Here is a 26,255-nt window from a genome sequence, read left to right on the forward strand (position 1 = left end):
AAATACATATATACAGGGAGAGAGAAAGATGTAAAACCACTGACTGATATTTCTCTTTTATGAATTATAATTAAGTCAATACTCATCTTTCATTTTAGAGCCAGTCTTGGGTTTTCTTTTGCTCATTGGATATCTCAACATGAGTAGATTGCTATCACTATCTCTTTAGATTCCACATGTCACATAAAATATATTTTCTCATGGCAAACTAGTTCTCCTGACAGAAACTTGTATTTCCATTCATTTCTTTACTACTCTCGAAAATATGCAAGTTCAAAAGAAAAGAATTAGTCTGGCTTTTTTCTTCATTGGTCAAAGTCCCCGTACTCTATGACCTGTTGATTTTTCCTTAGTCCCTGGCTCACATACTTATCTCTTTTTTTCAAATACAATGACTTCCATAAAGACTGAGATATATAATCCCTTTTGATTTGGACTGGTGTCTGAACTTTCAAAGAGATATTTTTGTCTCTGGGTGCTTAGCACTGAAGTTTATTTTGAAATCTTGAGCCATACTCCAGTTTCCTAAAATAATATGTTCATCATTATCATTATTCATTCCTGAAACATTTCTTCCTTTCCTTCGCTATTTTAGCTGTGTTAGATGGGGATCATACTGAGCCCCAAACCTGATAATGCAGCATTTTATTTAGTGCTTTGTATGTGCTAAAATACTGTACTAAATACTTTGTAAGTATTATTTAATTTTATAAATGATTCTGTGAACTGGGTATTATTCTCTACTTTGTAGATGAGGGACAGAGATTAAGCTAAATCACACAGCAGATAAATGACAAAGTCCAGATTAACACTCTTAGCCATCTGATGCCACAGGCCAAGTATGGAAGTTATCTCTTCCTCCCTCTACTTTATTTAAATAGGAAAAAAGACATGAGGGCCTTTGGGCAGGGACCACCAAAAGCAGCAGTCAAGGGCAATGGCACTGGTTTTGCCAACTCTTCTTAAAAGAAATTTAAAACTCACATTCCTATTTGTCCATAAATCAGTGTATCATAAAATAGCAGTCCCACCTGTTTCTTTGTGACTACCTCTGGGCTTCAAGCTCTCCCATGGTGTGATACTTTTTCTTCTTCAAGATTGTCCTGATGTTGATCATAAATTGATTTCACTGATCAAAAACATTTTAGAAGTTCTGAAATGATCCTAGTCTCTGTTCCTTGCTCCCTATTGGCTCCTTTTCTTATTTCTAAAGTCTAACAACAGTCTTATCTCCTGCTATTAAAACCAAACTTGCCTAGCTGTGCTACTTTACTAACTGTGTCTGAACATACTTTGTGATGAAGATGGTGATGATGATGATGATGATGATGATGATAGAGATAACTTATTAATTCATTCATTAGGTTGTAGGCTCCTGCTTTTTGGTGCTCAGTCTTTTTGTACCCTAGACCTTGGTATAGTACCTAAAAGATAAGAAGAAAGGATAGCTTAATGGCCCAGAGTATTAGCTTTAGAATCATGCTGCTTAGGTGCAAATTTTGAGTCTGCCATTTGTATGACCTTGGACAAGATATTTAAGTTCTTTGTGCATTATTTTCTTTATCTTTATAGATAAGATGGGTATAGTAAAGGACTCACATCATATAGTTTAAAGATTAGCTGATAAAAGATAGTAAACCACTTAGAAAAATTCCTGGTAAATAGTAAGTACTAAATAAATATTTGTTGGTATTATCAGCCCTTAATGAATATTTGTTGACTGCATATTGTGGGTCTAATCTATACCAAGCATTTTGCTATGGTTTTTATGTAAATATCATTTAATTCTTAATATAGCATGTTGTAGATACTATTATTGTGTACATTTTACATGAGAGAAAATTGAAACTTAGAGAGGTTATTAAATAACTTACCTAGATCACAGAGCTTATAAGTGGTATGCATTCAGGATTTGAACATTGTCTGTTTAACTTCAAAACCCATCTTCCACCATACCACTCAGCTTTAACAGAGGTGTTTTCCAATCTCTTCTGCCTAAGCAAATGATAGAGCACTCCTTGAACTCATTGAAACAACTGTATAACCTTCTGAGTGTATTTGCCCTGCTTCCTATATTGGGAATGCATTCAAGGACTGAAACATTGAGACCTAATACTGCTATGTGTATAGTTGACGATTATTGAACGCATAAATGAATGAATTGCTGTCATTGTTTCCTACAAGATTCACTGTAAAGGACTACGAGTGGTATCCTCAACGAATAAAAAAAGGAAATTAATCCTGGATAATGATTATAGTTCCTTGTTTATGAAACATTAATTGCCTGTAGTCCTACAGAGCATATAAAAATTAAGGATCTATTTTCTTAAGGATTAAAAAAATAACATGATGAACATATATTCTCTTATGAATTTGAGAAGTTTTCCTCATTCATTTAACCTGGAACTTCAGAATACTGTCATGGTGTTGAGACAGTCTTTGTGTATATTTGCTTCCTTCTGTCTCCTCACACGTACTATATATCATTCACCCAATTTAGGGATCTAACAGTAAAGTAGATAGATCAGGTCCTTGCTCTCATAGATCTTGTATTTTAGTGGAAGAGACTGGCATAAACAAGTAAACAAATAAAGTAATTAGAGATAGTGATAGCATCTGGCATTTAGTAGTTTCCCATGATGAAGGAGTTGTTGGTGATTGGGAAGTGAGCATCTGTGCTAGGTGTACAGGAAGATCCATGGTAAGGGATTGCCTTGCAAAGGGTGCATGTACACATCTTTCAGAAAGAGCATGCACATGTTTCTTATGTTTAGTTAGTCCCTGTTTTAACTGTCTCATGCTTGGATGCAACATATGGCTTTTACTTTGTTGTTTAGCCACCTAAGTTCAAAGAGACTGTCAACAATAATGCTCTTTCTATGGCAAAAATAATAGCATCAAGCCATTTTCACAGGTGCTATGTTTCTTTTTTCCTCCTTTCTACTTCCCACGATGAAATGGGGCCTAGAATCAAAGCAGCAATAGGTTTTCTCTATACCTGTAAAAGATTAGCTTTAGTCATCAGGGATGATGCAAGCAGGAGAAAAAAATGCAAGAAAACAGAGATGAAGCCAAAAAGGACAATTTCTGATTGTAATAGCTGGTTTCTGTTTCATATCACTGAGCAAGATGAGAAGGTTTCATGGGTTTTATAGGAACAGCTTACACAGTACTAAAGGATGACCTCACCCTCAGTGCCCTTGCCAGGTGCTTAGACCCACTGTGAAAACACAAAGTTGATTTTCAATGTGAAACAAGCCAGAAGTATGGAATGACATTTTCAGGTGACAGTTGTGGTTCTACTGCCTATAATTAGTACCTCTTAACCCTCAAACTTGCCTGTGCCGTTTTCAGGCTGTTGAAGCTCAAATCCGAAGTTTTGGACAGACACCTTCTCAACTACTCATAGAGCCCCATCCTCCCAGAGGTTCTGCTATGCAAGTGGTAAGTGCTGCTTACACTCTTTTCATTTCTTGCCTCTGAGACCATGCTTGACATTCATAACAGTGTTTTGTTGTACTTGAGATTCCCTACCACATCTGAGCCTGTTCTTTTTATGTGATGTCAACCTACTAACAACCAGCAAATATTAGTACATGCTGTTCTGGAGTCTTTGGGAATGTAAACATTGCTCCAGTGCTCTCCTATCTCATCAGCTCATGTTTTGCATTGAAGAATTAAAAGACTTACAATTGTCACATATCCTCACTGCAGGATAATGGCTCCAGACATAGGATTGATGAGTTTTCTGATTTGATCCTATGAGTTTCTAGATTAGTTTTGCTAATGTGTTTGTTCTTTACATCCCAATATGCTTTTCAGTTTGGGAATTTTATAACTAATCCTAGTACATAGGATATTGTTACTAAGGATAATGGATCGCAGAGAGAAGAAAAGATGGTTTGATATACATACCACCCAAAGCTTAATGCAGTGATTTATATTTCTCATGATTCCGAGGGTTAGGCAGGCACTTCTGCTTTTCTCACCTTGGCTCCCTCATGCACTGCTGCAGGGTGGGCTGAGGTGGCCAGACCTCTGTTTCCATGTGGTCTTTCATCATCAAGGAAGTTAGCCCAAGCCACTTCCACAGTAGGAACAGTGTTCCAAGAGAACACTTCTGCAAGACTTCTTGAAGCTTGCTCTCACACATCATTTACACCACACTTTATTGTCCAGCCCAGAATCAGGAGCTGGAGATGGTAGAATTTTGACCAATACTCGGAAGGAGACAGTTGCAGCAAAGAGAGCAAGAGATATAGATGTGGCCCTTTCACTTCTGGCTGTTTGTTTTTTTTTCTTTCTCTTTCCATCTCACCATCTTCCTTGTGTATTTTTCCTTTTTGCCCTCTTTGTCATCTTTCTCTCCTTCTTTCTCTAGGTGTGAATTGGCCATCACAATAAACTATAAGCATTTTAAAAATTACTTGCATCATGGGGTGCCTGGGTGGCTCAGTCGGTTAGGCATCCGACTTTTGGTTTCAGCTCAGGTCATGATCTCGCAGTTCATGAGTTTGAGCCCTGTATCAGGCTCTGTGCCTGTAGTATAGAGTTTGCTTGGGATTCTCTCTCCTCTTCCTCTCTGCCCCTACCCCACTTGATCTCTCTTTCAAAATAAATAAACTTTAAAAAAATTAAAAAGAAATTATTTGCATCATGTTTTCCCCTAAGTGTTTTTAAATAGGTGAAATCAGATTCAAGGTAACTTAAGGGGTAACCAGTAAGCAGAAAATTATACAAAGAGCAAACATTTAGCAAGAACAGTGGAAGATAATGCCATAAAAATAGTAAGAATGATTTATGTTTGTGGTTTAGAATTAGTTTTAGTAATAGCTTGTCAGTGAGACTCAGGATATCATGATGCTGGCTAATGGAAACACCTCCACTGCTCCAGTGACTTTCTACCTGGGTCTCTGCACAGATTTGGTCACCGGAGCAAGGAAGGAGCTCCTACTTCCAAGCCTCTCTCACATGGCAAAAGGATTCATTGCGGCAGACCAGCTTTCTAGGGTAGGAAGGCACATGCTCATATAGGATTGGGTACAGTCTTTCCCATTATCTGTATCCTCTGAATTGAATCCCTGAACTCCTTTCCAGACTTGTACAAATTGTGCTTTTCATCTTACACATATGTGGGTGGGAAACAAAAGTGTGTTGGAAAGAAACCAGAGTCGTCAACAAGTGCATACTTAATCTGGGAAATCTGAATGAAATTTGGCGAGCATTTTCCTACTTCTGCCTCAAACTTGACTCCCGGAGGCTCCCGGGATTGATTAGATGAAGGATTGTTTCTCTGATCCCTGTTTTACCAACTGTCCTCATCTATAGCTTTTGCCATCACTGCAGACTAGCCCAGTATGCTGGAATGTGCTTTCTCTTATTCCTAGTCCTCCTTATTCCATACTTAACCAACCAAGGATATGATGGAACTCCCAAGAGTTTCCTCCTCCTTGCCTGCACTGGGAGCACTAGTCAATATGGAGTATGTAGAACAGACTGGAGGGACAGCTTGTTGTAAGAATGTAGTGCACAGTTCGGGATATGATGTCTGCGGCTTTCTGTGGAAAGTAGCTTGTCCTTGCCATGTGGCTAAAAGTTGGCCCACTAGAGTCACTATGTAAACAAGACCCTCTCCCAACACATTAGAGATTTTTCTGTTTTTTTTTAGGGCATAAACATTGGAATTATTCAATTTCAGTTTAATTGTATTTACAATATGAACTGTTAAGCTCAAAAATAACTGTCAGCTTCCTTTCAGTGAGACTTTATGATGTATGTTATACCCTGACTTTCTCAGAATTTATAAATTAACTTTAGTAAATATTATTTTTTTTAAAAAACTACATAACTGAAAAATAAGGCTTGGTACTCCAAAATGATGTTCATTTCCTTTTCCCAGACTTCTTTAAAACTAGCTTGTAGGGTATTGTATTTTTTGTTGCTCATTGTTTCTCATTTTTACCCAATTTCACAGAGTTCCTTAAAAACTATATAAAAGGTTCTTTGTATGACAAAAAATACTAATTGATATAGAGGTTTTAAAAATTAGAGGCCCAAGTGTTTATTGTTTTTACTGCCATTCAGATGAATCCCCCCACCATCAACTGTCAGTGCACCCCATCACACACACACACACACACACACACACATGAATAAAGCAGAAATTAAAGCCACCTCGTGCTGCGTTAAGTGCATGAGCCATAATATACACCAGGTGTAGTAATTAGCAGGCACACGAAGGCTGCCTATTTGTCTGGTTTTGCTGCTGTTGCTGTATCCCCCTGTGTTTTCACACCATCAGATAGTTGGATTTAATTGAGGCCACATCAGATGAGGCATTACTGACACCTTTAATTGAATGAGCATCCAGGGAGGATTAACTCATAATATTGATTGGCTTTTAGCCACTTGCTCAGAAGGGTGTCTGGGTAGCTTATTAGTTGCCTTTATTTACACCTTTATGCAAAGAGTGCAAATAGGAATTCTTAGTGCAATATGTTTTTCTAAGTACTCTTAATAACTTTTTTAAAAGGACTGATAATAAAAATGCAAATGTATTTAATTTTTTATTAGCAGTTCTGAATAAATATGTGTTAAATATATGTGCCTACACATTTACATATACCTGGTGTTTTGAAATATGGCAGTAGGAAAGCAGCCAGAAGCACTTCATCAAAGTGTTTCAATTGTGAATGATACTAATCAGCTATTAGAAAATAGACATGGTAGAAGAGGGTTGCTGAAAACGTACAGCGCAATTACTGTGTGATAGCATACCACCACAACATATAAATAAAGCCAGTAAATCAGAGTGCTGTTATATATGTCTTGGATTATGACATATGAGTTGTAGGAATGTTCTAAATCCTTAGTAGTTTTCAAGATTTATTTTGTTGCTAGTTATTAGAACAGACAGTGATTTTTGTTTAACATTTTCAATTACTTGCTGCTTTGGAAAGGAGAAATCAGAAGTCTTGAGCTTTAGGTTTGTTTTGTTTTTTTTGTTTTGTTTTGTTTTTTTACCAAGGGAGAGGAGGGGCATCTAGTTATTTCTCTTTATCCTTAGTGATAGCAGAAAACAGTAGCATTTCCATTATAATAGGGCAGTGTTTATGACTTGGTACACTATATAAATATATTGTTTTTACAAGTGCATTTAATTATGCATTGCTTTGAAACACCTTTATAATTAAGTTTGTATATTACATTCATAAGTTATTTCTCTACTGTAATAATACATATATGTGTATAATTGTTGTTTATAAATATATGTTTTAATTATCTCTTTATTTAGTTGTCAAAAATGTTCATGCTACCTCAACACAACTTTTGACGATCTTTGGAAATTACCTTGCCTTGCTTTTGTACCTGTTACCTATCCTCATTCTGTTTTTTTGTTTTTTTTTTTTTTGTACTTGACATACTATAGCAATTGGAATGGTTTAATGCAATCCCCAATACTTTGCCTATTTAGAATCTAAATAAAACCATTTCTTTAGTTCTTCATGGGAGTGGGGTAGGGAAGGGAGCTAATAAAATTTATGGATTTTTAAAAGGTTTCTGTTAAGGTATTCTACTTCAGTCACTAAAACATTCAACTAATGACATACATGAAAAACAAGCCAATCCTAACTGCTGTTTCTATAAACCTTTCTGCTCACCATGCTCTCAGCTGCAACCTGTGTTAACATGGTCTTTCCTCTTCTTTTCCTGCACCCTCTCTCTTTCTTGTCTGTCTTTGTCTTTTCCTTCTTGTATATTTGGGTCTTGTCATGCCCACTCAACAGTATCTCCTCCTGCAGAGTCCATTGATGTTCACAGACCAAGCCCAGCAGGATGTTATCATGGTCCTAAAGTTTCCCTCCAACTCCCCTGTCACTCATGTGGCAGCTAACACCCAGCCTGGTCTGGCGACTCCTGCTGTGATCACAGTCACTGCTAACAGGCTATTTGCGGTGAACAAGTGGCACAACCTTCCTGGTAAGTAAAGAAGTATCATTGTAATGCATAGTAACTGCTGCACACTGTATAAAGATATTGTAATATACACGTAAATATCTCAACATTTGAGCTTTTCAATTTCCCACCATTAGTCTGAATCAAAATATTTACTAGTTTGAAAGGCTTAAAGAAGTCCCCTCTGCGGTATATAATACAAATGTTAAAGCATCACCTATTCTTTGGCATGTGGTGGTTTGTCTTTATTCCTTGTAGGTAAATATTATTTCTAATATCTTAATATAATGATATTCTATATTGTGTCCATATGCAGTTTATATTTATTTATCAGATGTTCTCCTTTTTTCCACTTATTGGTTTACTCAATAAACACTTTTTTTTTTTTAATTTTTTTTTCAACATTTTTTATTTATTTTGGGACAGAGAGAGACAGAGCATGAACAGGGGAGGGGCAGAGAGAGAGGGAGACACAGAATCGGAAACAGGCTCCAGGCTCCGAGCCATCAGCCCAGAGCCTGACGCAGGGCTCGAACTCACGGACCGCGAGATCGTGACCTGGCTGAAGTCGGACACTTAACCGACTGCGCCACCCAGGCGCCCCTCAATAAACACTTTTGATTGCCTGTTTATGTGCCTTTTTGTGTATAACATCATATTATTTATCATGGATGACAGAAAAAAAGAACACTTAAGTTACACAGCCAAAGTACTACAAACCCATAAGTACATTCTGTTTTTCCATTATATGTTGAATGGTCGGGGTAACTAACAGCAAGATACTGAAATAACCCTTAGAAACATAAACCAGTGTTTGAGGAGACCTGAGAGTACATCTAATCCAGCCCCATGTTTTACCAGTGAAGATACTGAGCCCCAGGGAGCTTGCCTTGTTCAGTATCACATATGGCCAGTCAGTGGCAGAGCCATGTTTGAACCCAAGTTTTCTGACTCAAATTTTATGATCACCCCTCTATGATTTATTACCTCTCATTAGAACAGGAATGTTGGGATCTGGATTTAGCACTGTTCTTTTTGGCAACTAGTTAGAAATTCTAATTTTAAGAAGGAAAATCTTCTAAAGTCCTGACAATTATAGGCTTTTTTTCCAAGCCATTGTTTTAGGTGGGAAAATGTAAAAGATAGATTTTAATAGTCTGTTAACTTGTCATTAAATCTGTAAAGTGTGCATAAAGTACTGCTCATTATAAAACCTGAGCTGGTTGCAAAAATATAAATTCTTGAACAGGGCCTCATGCCAAATTAAATGCAAAAGCTTTTAGAATGGAACAGAATTGAATTGACATTCAAACAAAAACTTGGTGCACTGACTATGCTCAATAAGGTACTTATCATGAAGAATCTGTGGTTGGTATCAGAATTTATTAAATATGGCCATTGCCTGGCTATTAGAAAGGAAGTGAATGCCAGTATTTGATTAGAGAATAGATTTCAGGAAAAGTAGAAAAGGTAAAAATCGAGGTATATATAATTGTCTCCATTATTAGGTCCTTTTATTCCTTTTTCTTCAAGTGAACTTGTCTTATAGTGATAAATGTGTATGTAGATGACATACTTATATTTTGGGACTAAAGATTATAATTTAACAAATGTGATTTTTGCATTCTCTCAAAAGCATTTGTTAGAGGAAAAACATGCTGGTGGTGGGTTCTGTCGACCACACTAGAGGATTACCTACGCTGGGTGCAGTTACTCTTAGCTTGGCAAAAGCACCAGTGCGTGTGGTGTCAGGGCCAGCATAAAGGATGCTTATCCTGAGTGGCTGTGTGTGGCAGCTCTGAGAACTTCTTCAGTCTAAACAGAGTGACAGCATATGTGAGGAGAAAAACCTTTTCAATTGCTGGAAAGCCCTGGCTGCTCTCTGCTGCTGACTTGAGCCTCGCAAAGAATGAGCTCGGCAGGAACTGGCTCAACCGAAGGGCTACTAGGTCTCCAACTGATAACTCAGGTTGTTAGGTACACTCCAAAAGCACTGATGACGAGCTCCTGGCACTCCCATTTTGAGCAGGCCCATTTCCTGGACTGGAAAGCTTGCTTGCCTTAGTAGCTGGCTGTCAGGTGTTCTTTTCCCTACTTCCACTTTTTCTATAGATATGTAAACTGATTTAGGGGCAGCATCTCTCTGCTGGAGTGCCACTTAGGGTACACCCAACTGTTCCCATCCCAAGCTCACCATTCTGTAAGATAAGAACTTGGGGGACAGCATATGTTTTGCCAATTCTTTGCCTGTAATTCTCTCCAGTGAGCCTCCTTTGTGTCTGTATCTTGTGTCACTAATGGGTTTTGTCCCCACCCTCTGGCTTTACACTATGACAGAGTAGCTCCTCACCAGATAAATATATATGGGAATGCACAGGTAGTTATCCTTCTACAATATGATCTCCAATTCTGAGCTTACACCTGTACCTAAAAATGTTAAGCATCCATTTTATTAAATCTATGTCTCATTCCAAGTATGTTTATATAAATCTGATTTTTCATTCTATCTTGTTCTACCTTTACCTTGCCTTGATATACCTTGATTTAAAACAAATGTCAGGCAGAAGAATGTCAGAAATCCTTAACAGTTTTTCTTCAATGAAAATCAAATTCATGTTATGCTGTTATTTTTAAATTTAGATTCTTGTTCTTTTCTGAGAATCTATGATTTCCATAGTTTGTTCACTAGACAGCTAGCTCCTATCATTTCTTTCAGCAGTGTCTGTGTCCTCATTTAAAAAGAAAACAATCATCTTTATTTTTCTTTCTCATTCATAGGGCCTTACAGTAACTGTGGGGGCGGGGAGCGGGGAATGAAAGAATAGCTGCTAACATTTAAAGAGCATTTTCTAGGTTCTGGATACTGTTTTAATCTCTTTACACATATTAACTCACTGAATCCCCTCAATCCCGTGGGATGTAGGTTCCACATTTAGGTTGACCCATGAAATCACCGTCTTTACAAGTCAAAATGTGAGGTGTTATTAATTTCATATTGTTCAGTCTAACCCATTTTACAGATTAGGAAACTGAAACACAGAGGCTATATAAACTTGCCCAAGGTCACACAGGCAACTGTCTTTGAGGCCCGACCAAAGATAGTTAACCTCCTAAACCTCTTTCACTGATAGTGTGTCTTTTAATGTTTCTGAGATCCCAGATTCTCAGAGAAGTAGAGAAAAATGATCAAGGTATTAGTGTTGATCAGCACTGGTATCACTGGAAGTAAATGGCACTGTTGGGTAAATCAGAGGCTCTGGTGCATTTTCCCTGAACATTCCCTATATGTGTCCTGTGATCTCTTTGCTGGCAGAGCCAGTAATCAGCAAAGACGATACCTTTAGTAAAAAAAGACTGAGTTATACAGCTTCCTTTCTTCAGCTACCTTAATTTCTTATACATACTCAAATATAATTATTTTTAATGCTAATATTATACTTACCCAGATATTTTATCAGTATTAATGATCTTCGAAACCGCCTTGAAAAGTTGGTATTTGCTAACAGGGGAAATGATGTTTTAATAAGTTTTAAAATAATCTGATGAACTCATTGGAATGTACCCCATTTTTCTTTTCAGCCCCTCAAGGACAGTCAGAAAGATTTCCTAAGTGATGATGGTGTTAAGCAAAGTTCTAATACCAACTAAACAGTAGTTTAAATGCTGATGAGTCTATAAAAGGGAGATACTGACCCCAATGAATGACTAAGTCATTTGGGGAAAATAATTTGGACAGGGGCCCAGGATTTAACTATCAGAATTATAAAGCTGAAAAGATCATCTCTTCCAAACCCTTCAGTTTCAAGTTGCTATTTGCCTAAGTCTCCGTAAATAGCCAGCAGTGGCTCCTGCTTCCTAGCACACTTCCTCTTTACCTTAAGTCCTACCTTTCACAGGGAAACAGCCCACAAAATCTCTTCTCAATTACAAAATAAGTATGCAGGAATCTTCAGAACCATTTTGAGAATTGAACAAACTATTCTTAGCATGGATTGATTTTTGCTATTCATTTGTTTCTCAGAGTATTTTTAAATTGAAACCATGGAAATATTAAATATTAATAAAACTTTTCTTAAAAACCTCAATCCAGTCTTTAAGAAAGTATTTCAGCCAAATGCATTTAACTAAAACATTTATCTGTGGATAGCTTTCTTTATTTTTATTCAAACTTTCAATTGATTGGTTTTAAGTGATGGATGAAACATTAAATGTTCCCTGACTTAGAGCTTTCCCTTTCTCCATCATAAATTGACGTTTTTGTGGATCCTTTGTGCTGCAGCATTCAAAACTGCCTTTTTAAGAAGTAACAAAAAAATAGTATTTGCTACAGTCAGCAGATGGTTGTCACATTTTGTTTTCAGCGCGCTTTACCACTTAATTTTGTTTTGTTGCAGCATCAGAGGTTGCCAGTCAAGCATCTGCTATAGCTTATGGCCCAGGACTGGAGCCACTGCTGATGGCACATGTTCAGAACAGCACTAATCTAAAATAAATGTTTAATAAGCTAGCCATGAAAGCACCTGGATTTTTTTCCCTTAAATTTCACAAAAGTGTATGAGAGATTTAGAGGTTGGAAACAGTTCTACATAAGATTTGACTTATGCATTTTTATGTAGGTTAGTATATGAAAAATAATGCTTTTTTTTAATCTTTTGTGAATTCCAGCTCATCAAGGTGCAGTACAAGACCAGCCATACCAGCTGCCAGTGGAAATCGATCCTCTCATAGGTCTGTCACTTCTTTCTCTCTTTGCGATTCATTAAGCTCTGTATGGTGGCCCTGAAGTGTAGATTACAGTTGTTTTTCACTTGCTGGTTGCTGGGAATGGAATTTTCCTGATAAACCATTTGCATGCAAATTGGAATGCAATGAGCTGTGGCTATGCTGGTATTTCATCAACTCCCCCTCGTTGGTTTGCCTAATTTGAACAGGCCTAGGACGCGTGTCACTGAAAATTAATATGGATGCTGTAATAATGTGTGATTGAGAATGCGCATGAAGTACTGTCAGGATAATATTGGATCTTTTCATCACTCAGACTTGTTGATGAGCAGGAGCGAGGCACGTTATGATGAATTGGTGCACCGGTAATGTGATGGAGCTCCTTTGCTAGGGAAATTTTCATAATAACAGTGGGGTTCTTAGCAGCACTGTGTTGTGAAAAATAAAACTGTAGTGCCAGGGTTTCATCATTAAAGGAGATCAATCCTTTCTTCCTGGACCCTCTGTTCAGTGTGAGGGGATTAATGTGCAATTGCAGAGCAGTTTCAAAGTTGAAATATATTGCCTGGCCAATGGCAGTGTTAAGATATTTGTATTCATTTTCCTATGGCCCTACAGCCCAATAAATTGCCATTGGAGGTTAAATTTGTTCAAGGGGGAAAAAAAGAAAAGGGAGGAGACCAGAAAGAGCCATTGGGATGAAATGAGCATCTGCAGCAGATGACTTAGAATATTTAATTGCTTCTGTGCCTTTTGAGTCAGTTAGGCAAAATCTCTAGTTTAGCATTTTTCATTCTTATGGGTGGGAATTTCATACGTGGCTTTACTGAGAGTAACATTATTAACATGTCTTATTAAAGATGCTATTTCAATCACTTTTAGAATAAAATACTTAATTGCCTAGTTATTGGGGGTGTGCTACCATTGTGGATGTTTAGCTTATAATTTTGTTAAGTTTCCCTGGCACATAAATTTGTTAAAGTTTTTAAGTTTTCACATAAAGCAGATGAAAACGCTGATTTATTCTTTTAAAATCCAAGGTCTTGCCTATATGTATGTCACCTTTTGTTTTGTCTTTAAAACTACTGTTTCAGTAGAGAGCTACACGGCTACCACTTGCAAATGAACTATCAAGATGAACTCAACTAACCTTAAGCTCAAAACTAATTCATTTGGCATTCCCCCACATAGAAGCGGAAATGTTAAGAAGTAATTATCCATGTGAAGGATAAATACTACTCTGATTCCTAAATAATCTTTTGCTTTGAGTAAATATGATTTGCCATATATTAAAAAATAAAATGTTCACTTGGGTAAAGTTTTAAAAGTCAGGAAAATAAAGTCCATTTGATAAGTCCTTTACAAGCATTATTTATTACGTATAGAATAATTCTTTGCCTTAAAACTTGACAGTGAATATCCTATAGGCAAATCTAATTAAATGAATTCAGCAACTGTTATTCTTTAGATTAGGCATGGGTAAACTTATTTGATAAAGGGCCAGATAGTAAATACTTCAGGCTTTGTAGACCATAAGGTCTCATACAGCTTAGTTCTGTTATAGCACAAAAACCACCAAAGACAATATATGTAAACAAATGAGCATTTCTGTGTTCCAATAAAACTTTATATATAAAACCAGACACAGGCCATAGTTTTCTTCTCTACTGTAGATCATTGGTCATCTGTTTGCTCCTATATATATCCCCTAAAATAATTGTTTAAAACCATGTACCTTCCCACATATTTTAAATGTAGCATGTGAAAGTTTTCAGCACAAATTTCGATAGTTGCAAATATATGTATATATATTTATGTATTATGTATTATGTATTATGTATACATACATTATGTATATAAGTAAATATATATATTATGTATTATATATAATATATAAAATTTTAAATCTATCCAATGGAATTTAAATATAAAAGTGAATTAATAGTCAACATATTCTGTTTTTAAAAGATGCGTAAAAAAGCTATTAACAGTTGAAAATACTGTATTATCCTTTTTTCATCTTAAATTTATATTTTAATTCCACTTCTTCTACACAATTTTAACTTTTCAGAAAGTTACTTTATTGCAAATACTTTTCAGCAATAAAAATATATAGAAAATTAAACATACGTATGTAAGTTAATTGTTAAAATTTCCTATGACCGCAAGGCTCAGTTTTGTAAGAAATTAATGTACACTGAGTTATCATTACAAATATTATTATACACACTTATTAAAATTATAATTTTTAATAAACATTATTAAACATAAAAAAGAAACATTTATTAGAAATACATCTTTAATGAAATGGGTGGGGCTTTCTCCTCCCCCCGCCCCTCCATTCCCCATTTGCTCATGTATTTGAGTGAACATTATTTGTTGTTGAATGAGACAGGATTTGTCAATGGTTCTATCCTCTTTTTTTTTTCTATTTTTTTTTTTTTGTTTTTAGTAGGTGGAAGCTCTGAGGAACGTTACCTACGTGAGAAAATAGATGGAAAGGAAGGAATTTTGTTTTCACAGTGTCTCTGAAATCTTTGAACTCTGAGTTATGTGACAAAATTTATATTGTAATCTGTTATTAAGAATTATTTTCATGGTCTGTCATTAAGTGATCATTTAAAAAATCTATCATTGAAATTTATTTTTAACGATCTATCAATTGACATCATGATTAGATCCTCCTTCCATTTTATTGAAAGCGATGAATTGGAAACCACCGGCCCTACAGAATGATTTGATACTTTGGCATTCACTTTTCAGCCTCACGTCAGTATTTTGAATTGTCCCTTTATTTGCAACTCAAGAGATTTTCATACCCTCAGATAAAGCATTATAGTAAGATCCTGGATAGAAAAGAAATATGCCTTTGTTTTATTTAGTAGAAGAAGAGCATGCAGAAAGGGTCATAAGAGAAGAAAACTCACAGGAGAGTTCTCAGCCAAAGCTGTTTCAGGGAAGAGAACATATAAAAGTTGAGGAACTAGAAATTGATTCCCTTAAAACCATCTGTGCTTGTTTATCCTTTGGGAAATCTTATACCACCCTCCTGCCAGGAGTGTGCATGCCCCAGTTTGAAGAATGCTTATCTGGACAAATACACCTAATCTTCATTAAATAAAAACACCTTCAGTACTGAATCTTGGGAGACAATGAGATAAAGGAAGGCAGTTGTGAGATAGATAGATTAAATAGATTGGATGGATGGATGGATGTCGCAATATTAAATTATAGGTAAGCACTTACTTGGAAAATAGTTCATCTGAATGCTGAAGGGGCATCAGCCTGTACTCATGGGTACTTTGTGGTCTCTCAATTAAAATTTATGCACATACCCAAATCTGTGAAGCGAGATCCTCCCCCCCCCACCAGAAATCATGCCCCCCCCAAAAAAAAGACCAGTGAAAGTTTATATCCTAGAAGCAAAAGTCATATAAATGGTAACAAATAAACATTTTTACAGTTTTCATGTGGAATGAAGTACTGTAGTAACCAGTATGGAAAGTATTACATGCCTTGTCTTAAATTGCTAGGTTTCTTGGAATAAAAAAATCTAAGTTGTACCATACAGCTTCACTGCAGTGGGATACTATTGTCTCTCTGTAATGTACTATGGTACTTATAAAAGCTTTTCTTATTTGCCAGCAGCTTTCCTTTGTGTGGGAAGGAGGTGGCAAAAGAATGATCCCCAAATAGGATTCTGCCCTTTTTACTGCTGCTGTCACTTTCTAGTTCATTAATCCCCCAAAAGTAATATGAAGCCTATTATCAAATAGTTATCTAATAATCTTCCTTGGTTAAGTTGTATAGACAGACACTAGCAGAATATTCTACTATGTCTATGCATATGTTTGCTAGGTCATGTTTGCCATGAGGGCAGGGAATAGTTGATTTCTCTGTATCCCCAGTGGTTCTTAATACAGCACTGGAAAGTATTTTGAATACTTTTTTTCTTCAAGCATTACTTTCTGAGCCTTCTCTTAGATTGGCCACATTAACTTAGTTATTACATGCAATGAATATTTTTCTATTTTTTATTTTTATCAATGCACTTATAGGTTGGGGTTTCCCCCGCCCACCCAAAAAAAAAAACCAAACTGAAGACTATGATGCAAAGAATGTAATGATCAGATGCAGAAATTTATCTTGTTATGATTTCTGGTACAATCACATTTCTTTATTATTATAAAAACTATTATTTGTATTGGAAGGTTGGTGGTGAAATAACCCTGAGGTCACTGGAAACAAAGCTTTCTATTTGGTTGGCCTCATGGTGCCAAGAAAGGCATCTCAGTGAAAATTCCTTTTCTAATAATGGCATGCTTGGTAGTATATTTCTAGAGGATTATTACTCTTCCTATGTGCTTGATGTTGCTCTGTGTCTGACCTTCTGCCTGGTGACAAACCCCATATCAGGTGCTCTGTAGCACTTTGAAAACACACTGCCAGACTGTCTTGTTTTATTGCTTACATAAGGAGTAAGAAAGTGGCAGTGTGCTGTGCTTTGACTTTTTCAATTACAAGTATCTTTAATAAATAGTCATTCTACCCTTTCCTTACATGCAAGTACAGCTGTAAACAGGGGAAGGAGTTCACATCTAGTCAAATTAAAGACCTGTTAAAGCCAAAGTACTCCAAGATGTTACAATATTTCAAATATATGACATTTAAATTCTAATATTGCTTTCTTGTGACAAAAAGTTAAAAGGTAATAGATTGTCACAACATGAATCCATTCTCATGACAATGGACGTAATGAGATTGTCAGAAACACAAACCTAACTGTGGTGCAATCTGGAGACTGTAATCTAGTTTGGTCTTGTCCAAGAGCTAGAAAGCATGTTCTGAGAATTGTATACTATTTTGAAATTGTAGTATGTTATTATTTTTCCCTCTAGGCAAAATTTCTTTTTGAGACATTGAATTTAGCTACCCACATTCTTCCAACAACTGGATATATTTTCCTGTTTTTTTTTTCAAATATTGTTATGTTTATGTTTAAAACTTTAAATTAAAGGTCAAATATTCTTGTCCTGGAATGCTTCTCCCTCAACCCAACCACCAGTATCACAGACCCTAGGATTTTTGTACATGTGTGGGTTTAGTAGGATTTTTTGTCTCTTCCTCTGTTGTCACAGCCAGCAATACAGGAATGCACAGGAGGCAAATCACTGACCTTTTAGACCAAAGTATTCAAGTCCATTCCCAGTGCTTTGTCATCACTTCGGACAACCGCTATATTCTCATCTGTGGCTTCTGGGATAAGAGTTTCCGAGTCTACTCTACAGACACAGGTAACTTATTTTCATCAGTGAACTAAAGTTAGCTACAAGTAGCATTGAGAGGCTAGAATGTTCTCTCATCTTCTTCCTTCCCCAAATTACAGAATTCTAAAATGTGTAACATAAGGAAGAGACACTGTTTTCCCCGTTTAAGTAAAAATCTATAATATAGTTCATTATTAAGTTAACTTCAGCATGTTTTTAAGAGGCAGTTTGTTATAGTAAGTCTGTCTTCCAAGGCTCATGCCTACGGAATGAATGATTCATTTGAAATCGTATCCTGGCATGTAAGTAACATAATCGTACAGCAGGTGTACATACCTAAAGGTGTATTTTCCCACTTTTGTATTATATAAAGGGCTTTTTTTTTCCTTACTAGAATTTCTCATTAATTGTATTTCTTAGTAGTAGATATCTTGCCTCCACTTAATTCTGCATAGAACATTGTTGAAAGCTACACCATCATGAAGGACATTAGCTGACTACTGATTTCATATGTGACAGGGGCTCTTATTAAAATATAAAAGTTTAACTGTATATATTCATTTGCATGTATCTCACTAAGGGACAAACCAAGCTTAACTCATCATTATTACGGAAGATCTATAAATTTTTGTATATAGGAAATTCAGAAGTCTCTTTAAAATATTTTAGAAACTGTTATAGGAGGAAATCAATTTATAGTAAATATGTAGTTGAATATTTGAAAGAATTAAAATTAGATTTTTTTTTTCAACGTTTATTTATTTTTGGGACAGAGAGAGACAGAGCATGAACGGGGGAGGGACAGAGAGAGAGGGAGACACAGAATCGGAAACAGGCTCCAGGCTCCGAGCCATCAGCCCAGAGCCTGACGCGGGGCTCGAACTCACGGACCGTGAGATCGTGAGCTGGCTGAAGTCGGACGCTTAACCGACTGCGCCACCCAGGCGCCCCGAAAGAATTAAAATTAGATATTAATATATCAGAATTTGATAATACCGTGGAAGTAGAAATTTCAACTAAAACAAGGATGTACAAATATCTTACTTGCATGTGAGAATAGGAAATTCTTTTTAATTTCTAGTTAATTAAATGTTTTATAGTAAATCATTTTTCAGTCTTGTTTATAATCTTTATAGAATGTATGAATCCAAGTTTCTGCTTTAGTAAGTATAATATATTGAAAAACTAATTGTTGGTTATTCAAAAATTTTGTCCTAATGCATTTTGATGAATGTATTGTAATATAGCTATGAGAAAGTAGAGGAAAAATAGTTGAATATATACTGTTCATATAATAGACCCTAGAAGTTGTTTTTGCCATGATCTTACTTATTTTTTTATTGAACTGATGATAGTTTTCTTAAAATGTGTATCCTATGTTCTGTAGGTCCAGAAAGAAAATACCATTATTCTAGTCTTTTTCTTTAATTAGGCACTTACTGCATATTGAGGTCTATAAGGTTGATTACTATTGAGCCTAAAACTCCTCTAGAATTCTTAAAAAATCCAATGGAATTGATGTGTTCCTAAAATTATTTATTATTACAGTGACTTTTCTCTGATTTAATAATGGAATTTAAATTTTAACCTCTTCTTTCACTATTATGGTAATGACAACCTTATTAGAATCATTGACCTCAAATTGTGCTCCCCTTTTGCATAAACTTTCAGATTAAAATCGTTACATCCTCTCACAAAATTTTCTTCAACATTCTTTTAGATTGCGTATCATTTTTTGTACATTTAAAAAATTATTTTATAATTTACATACCATAAAATGAATTCTTTTTGGGTTACAGTTCTATAAGTTTAAGCAGTGTATAGAATTACATAACCACCACAATAAAGATGTAGAGCAGTTCTGTCACCCCCAAAATTCCCTGTGCCCCCGCTTTGCCATCAGCCTCTTCCCCCGCCTCAGCTTTGCACCACTGATCTATTCTTTATCTCTGTAATTTTGCATTTTCCAGAATGTTATATAAGTGGAATCATATATTATGTCAGTCTTTGGTTTTGACATTTGAGTATTTTTGAATTTGCTAACCTTTCATATCACTTTTCAAAAGCATTGACTAGTAATATTTGTAATATAATTTGTAATAATCACTTTTATCTAATACTAATATTTAAAATAACTCTTACATTCACACAGAGTTCTTTAGAATTTATAAAATTCTTTCATATACATGATATTGTGTCAGCCTCATAACAGTCCTGTGAGAGACAAGACAGGTATCTTCATCCTTATTTTTCAGATGATGAAAACTGAGGTTTAGAAAGGTTAAGTAACTTTTTTGAAATTTGTATAGATAATGGTAATTGAACTTGGTATTGGAGCCAGCTCTTCTGACTTCAGATGTAGCATTCTTTATCATTACACCATGTTATCTCATATAGGCGTACCCATGAATATTGGTTAATTTTGGAAAATGCTATAATGTATGACACTAAGTTCCTCTGTGTCTGCCATGTTACATTAGACCTGATAAAGTAGATAACATTCCTTCTCTTCTTTCCAAAAACCTTCCACTTTACAGGGTTTTTTTTGGATATGTGAGTGTGTATGCAAAACATTTTCATAAGTGGTAGATTTATTCTAAGCTTCATTTTAGTGGTACTTACTTAGCTTGTACAATAAAAATATTTACATTTGCTAGAAAAGTTATGAAAAAATCCTGAAATGATAGTCCTAGTATGTTTCTTAATATCTTCTATACAAACAAACTCTGATGCTAGTTTTATTTGAAGTAACTTCAGTTAGAGTAAATATATATTTTATGACAATAGGGATATTAAATAGTTTCTCCTTTAAGTTTACCAGAAAAGCAAGGGGAAAATTATATGATCAATAATATATAATAGCAAAGCTATCACAAGTGTTGAATTCAATTATATTTTCACACATAAGCCAAAAAAAAAAAATCCTTCCGTTATTAGATTCAGGGTGGGGTGGGGTGGGGGAGAGAAACTGGTTGTAACGGGAAATTCTTTAAACATAAATCATGTTTTCGGGACACAACCAGAACAGCAGAGGCAACAATAAAACCTTCCCTCGGCAGTGGGAATTATTTTCAGGCCACATTTTAGATTCAGTGGTGTAGAGTCCTGAGCTTGAATTTTTTTTATTTGTAGCACAGCTGTCAAATAAAACATTAACTAGAAAATTTGTTCTGTCAAAAAAAGGATATTCTAGTGCTTGTGGTAATATTTGATATTAGTGTGTGGAGAGGTGGACTGGTATTAAAGGAAACAAAAAATAAAGGTTGAGGAACACTTATGAGATTATCAGAAAATAATTTACCAAAAAGAGCAGCAGGTATTTATATGCTGTGATTTATTTAGGAGGAGTGAACCTCAACCTCATAGTAGTAACAACTATTGCTGAGGAAGGCTGCCAGAACAGGAAAAAGTAAACTTAAAAAAATAATGTTTTCCAGAGTTGAGTCCAAAGTATAAATTGTAGAAAATAAAATTAATTGGTATTAAAATATGAAAGGCTTTAGATGTAAATATGTAAATGTCACATCACTCCCTCATTTCAATCTTCCTTGATGCCCAATCTAAATTCATTCTACCTTATTATTCTCACTGATCCTACCTTGTTTTTTTCTTTTATAATACTTATCACTATTCATAATTACATATGTTTGTGTTTAATGTCTGTCTGCCCCACTAAACACTAAATATTATAAGGGCAGGCATCATGTCTATTTACCACCAATATACATGTAAGAAGGCCTAATGCTTAGCACTCAGCAAATATTGGTTGAATAAAAAATAATTGTGATAACTTTGGGGGCCAAAATTAAAACACAAGGAAGTTTTAATTAAAGAACCATAGTGACAGAGTATACATTTTTCTAACACTGACATTATAGATACAGAGTGATGACTTACCCTAGAATTAACAAATGGATCTGGGAAGATTCTGCCACTATAGTTAATTTATCCCACTTGTCCAGTGAAATCTTTACACTTTGTTCTCACATGAGTTGGAAATTAGGTAAATTATCAGGAGAATAGCTGCTTTTTTGCAAGGCTCCTGGAAGCACTTGGATTTCCCGTGCCCTGTGTTCCTCTTGTATCATTGATTGTTAATCGCAGTAACTCCTCCTCACTTCTACAACCCACTGGATTGATGGCCATCACATCTTAAATAGGCCTGCCCTAAATAATCTATTTAAATTACTCCTGTAGTTTACATGTTCTCAACATTTAGGTGTAGGCTGAGGCAGAAATAACTGTACATCCTGTTATCAAAAACATAACCAACACAGTATGTTCAGTTGTTTTCAGTGGTTACAACTCACTGACATTGCCTTCAGTTTTCCAATTAGTACTAAGAGTGCATTCAGCTGACTAACTTTGTCTTACCCTTTGTAAGGCCTGCCTTTACTCTGACACCACCCAGTTTACCACTAACCTTCTCCACTTTGTTCTTCATGTAAATTGGAAATGATGTGGAAATGATTATATCTTTTCATATTTAATTTGCTCTTTTCATTTCCATTTTTATTCTAAGAAGGCTTGAATTCTTGATCTTTGTCGATACAATTAATTTTTAAATGAAATGTTTTGATATCCATTTAAAAAGTTGAAGAAATTCAGAAGTACACATTTTTAACTTTAGCAGTTAAAACACCAGCTTTAAAGACTATTCACAGGAGAAAAAATGCATTTTATTAATTGTGCAATTTGAGCCTGAGATGAATCTGAATTTAAAGTTACTAGTAGTAGGCTCTCTGCAAGAGTGAAAACACTGTATTTGATCTTATACCTGAGTTAAATAAATTATGTTTGCAGCATTTTATTTTTAAATCTGCAGCCTTTTTAACAGGTATTAGACTTACTGGTGCGCCTGGGTGGCTCAGTTGGTTAAGCGTCTGACTCTGGCTCGGGTCATGATCTCGTGGTTTGTGAGTTCAAGCCCTGCATTGGACTCTGTGCTGACAGCTCAGAGCCTGGAGCCTGCTTCAGATTCTGTGTCTTTCTCTCTCTGCCCCTCCAACCGCCCCCCCCCCCCCCGCCTCTCAAAAGCAAAATAAACATTAAAAACCTTAAAAAAGTAAGAAACCTATTAAAATGAAGAATTAAAAAAAGTTAACATAAGTACTTTTTTAGTTATATTTATGATTATCTTGAAAAGTTAAATATACTTAGATGCCAATACTTGAGACCTCAAACTTTTGAATAGGTTATGATGTGTTACAAATTAAACACAAACTTTTTAAGGCATATTAATCTTTTTTCAGCTTAGTGGTCTTTCTTCTTGAATATTTGAATTATATTTATATGACCCCACTGAAACATTTATTCAAAAATAAAAAAACTTATGCTGAATATTAGAGACAGATATTCTCTGACATTCAACTGTACATTCTGTAACGATGTTTTTGAAAGGAAAATTTTAGCTAGAAACCATAGGGATGGAGTGGAAGGGCTACTATAGCTATTTAATTCTTTAGACAGTATGTATGAATTATAAACACCATCCTAATTTTTAAACAAAGGTTTTAAAAGTGGGGACTTTACTTTTTTTTCTGGCACTAACAGTGGGGGCTTTACTCTTTTTTCTGGCACTGTTAGTGAACAAGTCATCCTGTGTCTGAAACCCTAGATCTGTAGTAAGTTTAGTTAGAGTTCCTCCTTTTCACCCCCCAGTCATTAATGTTAGATAAACTGCCATTATCTGAATTTCATCATGAGCCCCCAAGGAATTTTCATCATCCAGACAGTTAAAACAGAGATGGAATGACCTGGCTCAAACTGCAATCATAATATATTAGTCTTTTTACCAAAATTTAGTTCATGTAATTCTAATTTGGAAAAAAAAAAAAAAACACAGAAACTCTCCAGAGTGATTTATGTCGTCCTTGTATAGATCACTTAAAAAAAAAAATACATTAACTCTTTACTAATTCAGAGACAAGTTTGTATTAGTAAAGTCTAAGTTATAAAGTACTTAAAGAAAGGAACCTAAGTTTTATTTTGTTTTGAATCCTACAGAATAACTTAAGAAATTGCCGAAATTGTTGAATTCTCCTGGGTCTGTTTTAATCAGTAGACATGATTTATTTATTATTTATGGTAGCCATGGACATAATGCTATATGGCATCATGGTCCTCAAATACTATTTGTTGAAACAGTTTTAATATATGTCTTTCAAAACTGTTGCTATCACTGCTCAGTTGATTTTTTGTTGTTAATATTCAGAGAAAACTTTTAGGTTAAACCAGATCAAATTTTATTATAAATCCTGAATCATCAGAATCTGAGTTAATATGACTTCATTATCTTGTAAGTTAAATGGTCACTGGAATATTTTCTTATTTTTTTTCATTTCAGCTTTAAAGAAAATTGTTTTGTATTTCAGGAAAATTGATCCAAGTGGTATTTGGCCATTGGGATGTGGTTACTTGCCTCACTCGTTCTGAGTCCTATATCGGGGGAAATTGCTACATTCTCTCAGGGTCACGTGATGCAACCCTTCTGCTCTGGTACTGGAATGGAAAAAGCAGTGGGATTGGAGATAACCCGGGCAGTGAGTACAACTCATTTTATAAGTAAACTATTACAAGTGATGTATAATAACATTCTGCAGTGATGTTTGAAGTTACATTTTTCATCATGGTGAAAGTGAAACTGAATTATTGAGTCGTTTTAATTTCTTAGTTATAATTTAAGGAAGGTCTAGATAGGCTTTCAGTTATTAACAGTTTGTGAACATTGATAATTCAAATCCAACTATGGATTTCTCATGTTACAGGTTATGATCTGAACATGGTAGTTCTTCTTTGGAAATGGCTGTCACCAAATAAAAGAGACGTGTTTCATTCACGAACAAGACAAAACATAAAAGTGCAATCACATGTTATCTTGTTTATTGAATTCATATTTTAAGAGGGCAAAAGAAAAATTATAATTTCATGGAAACAAACCAGTCTTTATAAAGAATATGCTTTCATTTACATATTAAAAGATAAAACAGGTCATAAAAGGCCAATATGGAATATTCAAATTGGCTCTTGGTTTTTCATATGGGAAATGAAAATGTTCACCAACAGCCTTAAACATCTTTATGAAACTATGCTGAAGGCAGTAAAACAAAAAATGTGTAACCATTTAAAATTGTAATTCACAGAAGGCAAAAAAGGAAGCAGCTACCATTAAAACCAATCGCACACAGCTGCAGAAAAGAAATGGCTTTAGAAAAACACATTAAGAAGTAGGAAAAAACAATTAAAGGGACCACCTGAAAAATGAGAATTTAATTAAAATGATTATGACAACACTGAAGAGTTCCTGCAAGAATAGCTTTAGATTTTTACTTCATAAAGTAGAGCATTTTAACTGCTCTTAAATATTTACAGTTTCTTAATTTAAAGCAAGCTGCACTACATTTGGTTAAAAGGAAGGACCATTTTGTCCTTGATTGCTTTACCTGAATGCTATGGCACTTACTTCTGTCCCTTAGCTCCAAATTAGGAGACAGTCTGAACATGCTTAATTCCGTCACATTTTGGATTGACTTCTTAAAGCTGTGCTTATTAAATGTTTAATATTTGATTGAAAGTGAAATATGTAAAAATAGTCAAAAGTCAGTGTATAATTTTAAAAGAAGTATATGGGAGATATTTTATCAAAGCTGTTTATGCTTTTGTGTTTTGTGTGATAGGTAGACACGATTTTTATTAAATCCTGTAATGTATATTTCTTATGTTAATTAAATCAGGGATAATTCCCTATACAAATAGAATATGAAAAATAACTTTAAGATTGTGATGCTTTAGATAATATGGTCTTTGTGATCAGGTCAAACTTTAGTGTTTATATGGGAGGGTAATGTGTTCATATGTGTATTTCACATATTTACGGAGACATCTGCATTTTATACATAATTACAATAAAATGTTTAAACATGTGAACTTAAGGGATTTTGTTTTTCACTTTCGTTTGAAAAGTACTTCATGTTCTTATTGGACCCTCACATTCTGCTCCTTCTTCATTTCTGGCCTTTTAGGAGTGTCTCCTTTCAATTTCTTTTTTTCCTGTGTTTATAAACTCAGTTACCACGATTCAGTAAATTATCTTAGACAAACCTACGTTTAACATAAATAATAAATGTATAATTTTTTATTTATCTGAAAATATACAGGAAGAACTTTCTCTTGCCTTAAAGTAATGTGTTTCAGTCACATGTAGCAATCCAAACAGAAGAAAAAAAAATTTATTTTTACTTCCATGGTCTAATTTGTGTTCTATATGTTATACATGGTCATTACCAGTGTGTACTCCAAGAAGTAGCTAGA

General features: G+C 35.1%; 1 protein-coding gene across 6 annotated transcripts in view; it reads left to right on the plus strand.

Moving 5' to 3' along the window:
* The window catches only part of LRBA (LPS responsive beige-like anchor protein), a 780,253-nt gene that overhangs the window by 725,852 nt on the left and 28,146 nt on the right, over positions 1–26,255 (plus strand). For 4 of the 6 annotated variants that reach the window (XM_058721178.1, XM_058721180.1, XM_058721182.1 and 1 more), the window contains exons 49-53: positions 3,355–3,444; positions 7,788–7,980; positions 12,622–12,684; positions 17,817–17,972; positions 24,320–24,487. In XM_058721178.1, coding sequence (XP_058577161.1) covers positions 3,355–3,444; positions 7,788–7,980; positions 12,622–12,684; positions 17,817–17,972; positions 24,320–24,487 — 670 coding nt within the window. The remainder of the gene's footprint in view (positions 1–3,354; positions 3,445–7,787; positions 7,981–12,621; positions 12,685–17,816; positions 17,973–24,319; positions 24,488–26,255) is intronic. The other 2 variants (XM_058721181.1, XM_058721183.1) reach the window with 1 other exon arrangement.

The sequence above is a fragment of the Neofelis nebulosa genome, chromosome 3 (genome assembly GCF_028018385.1).
Source record: "Neofelis nebulosa isolate mNeoNeb1 chromosome 3, mNeoNeb1.pri, whole genome shotgun sequence".
Lineage (NCBI taxonomy): Eukaryota > Metazoa > Chordata > Mammalia > Carnivora > Felidae > Neofelis > Neofelis nebulosa.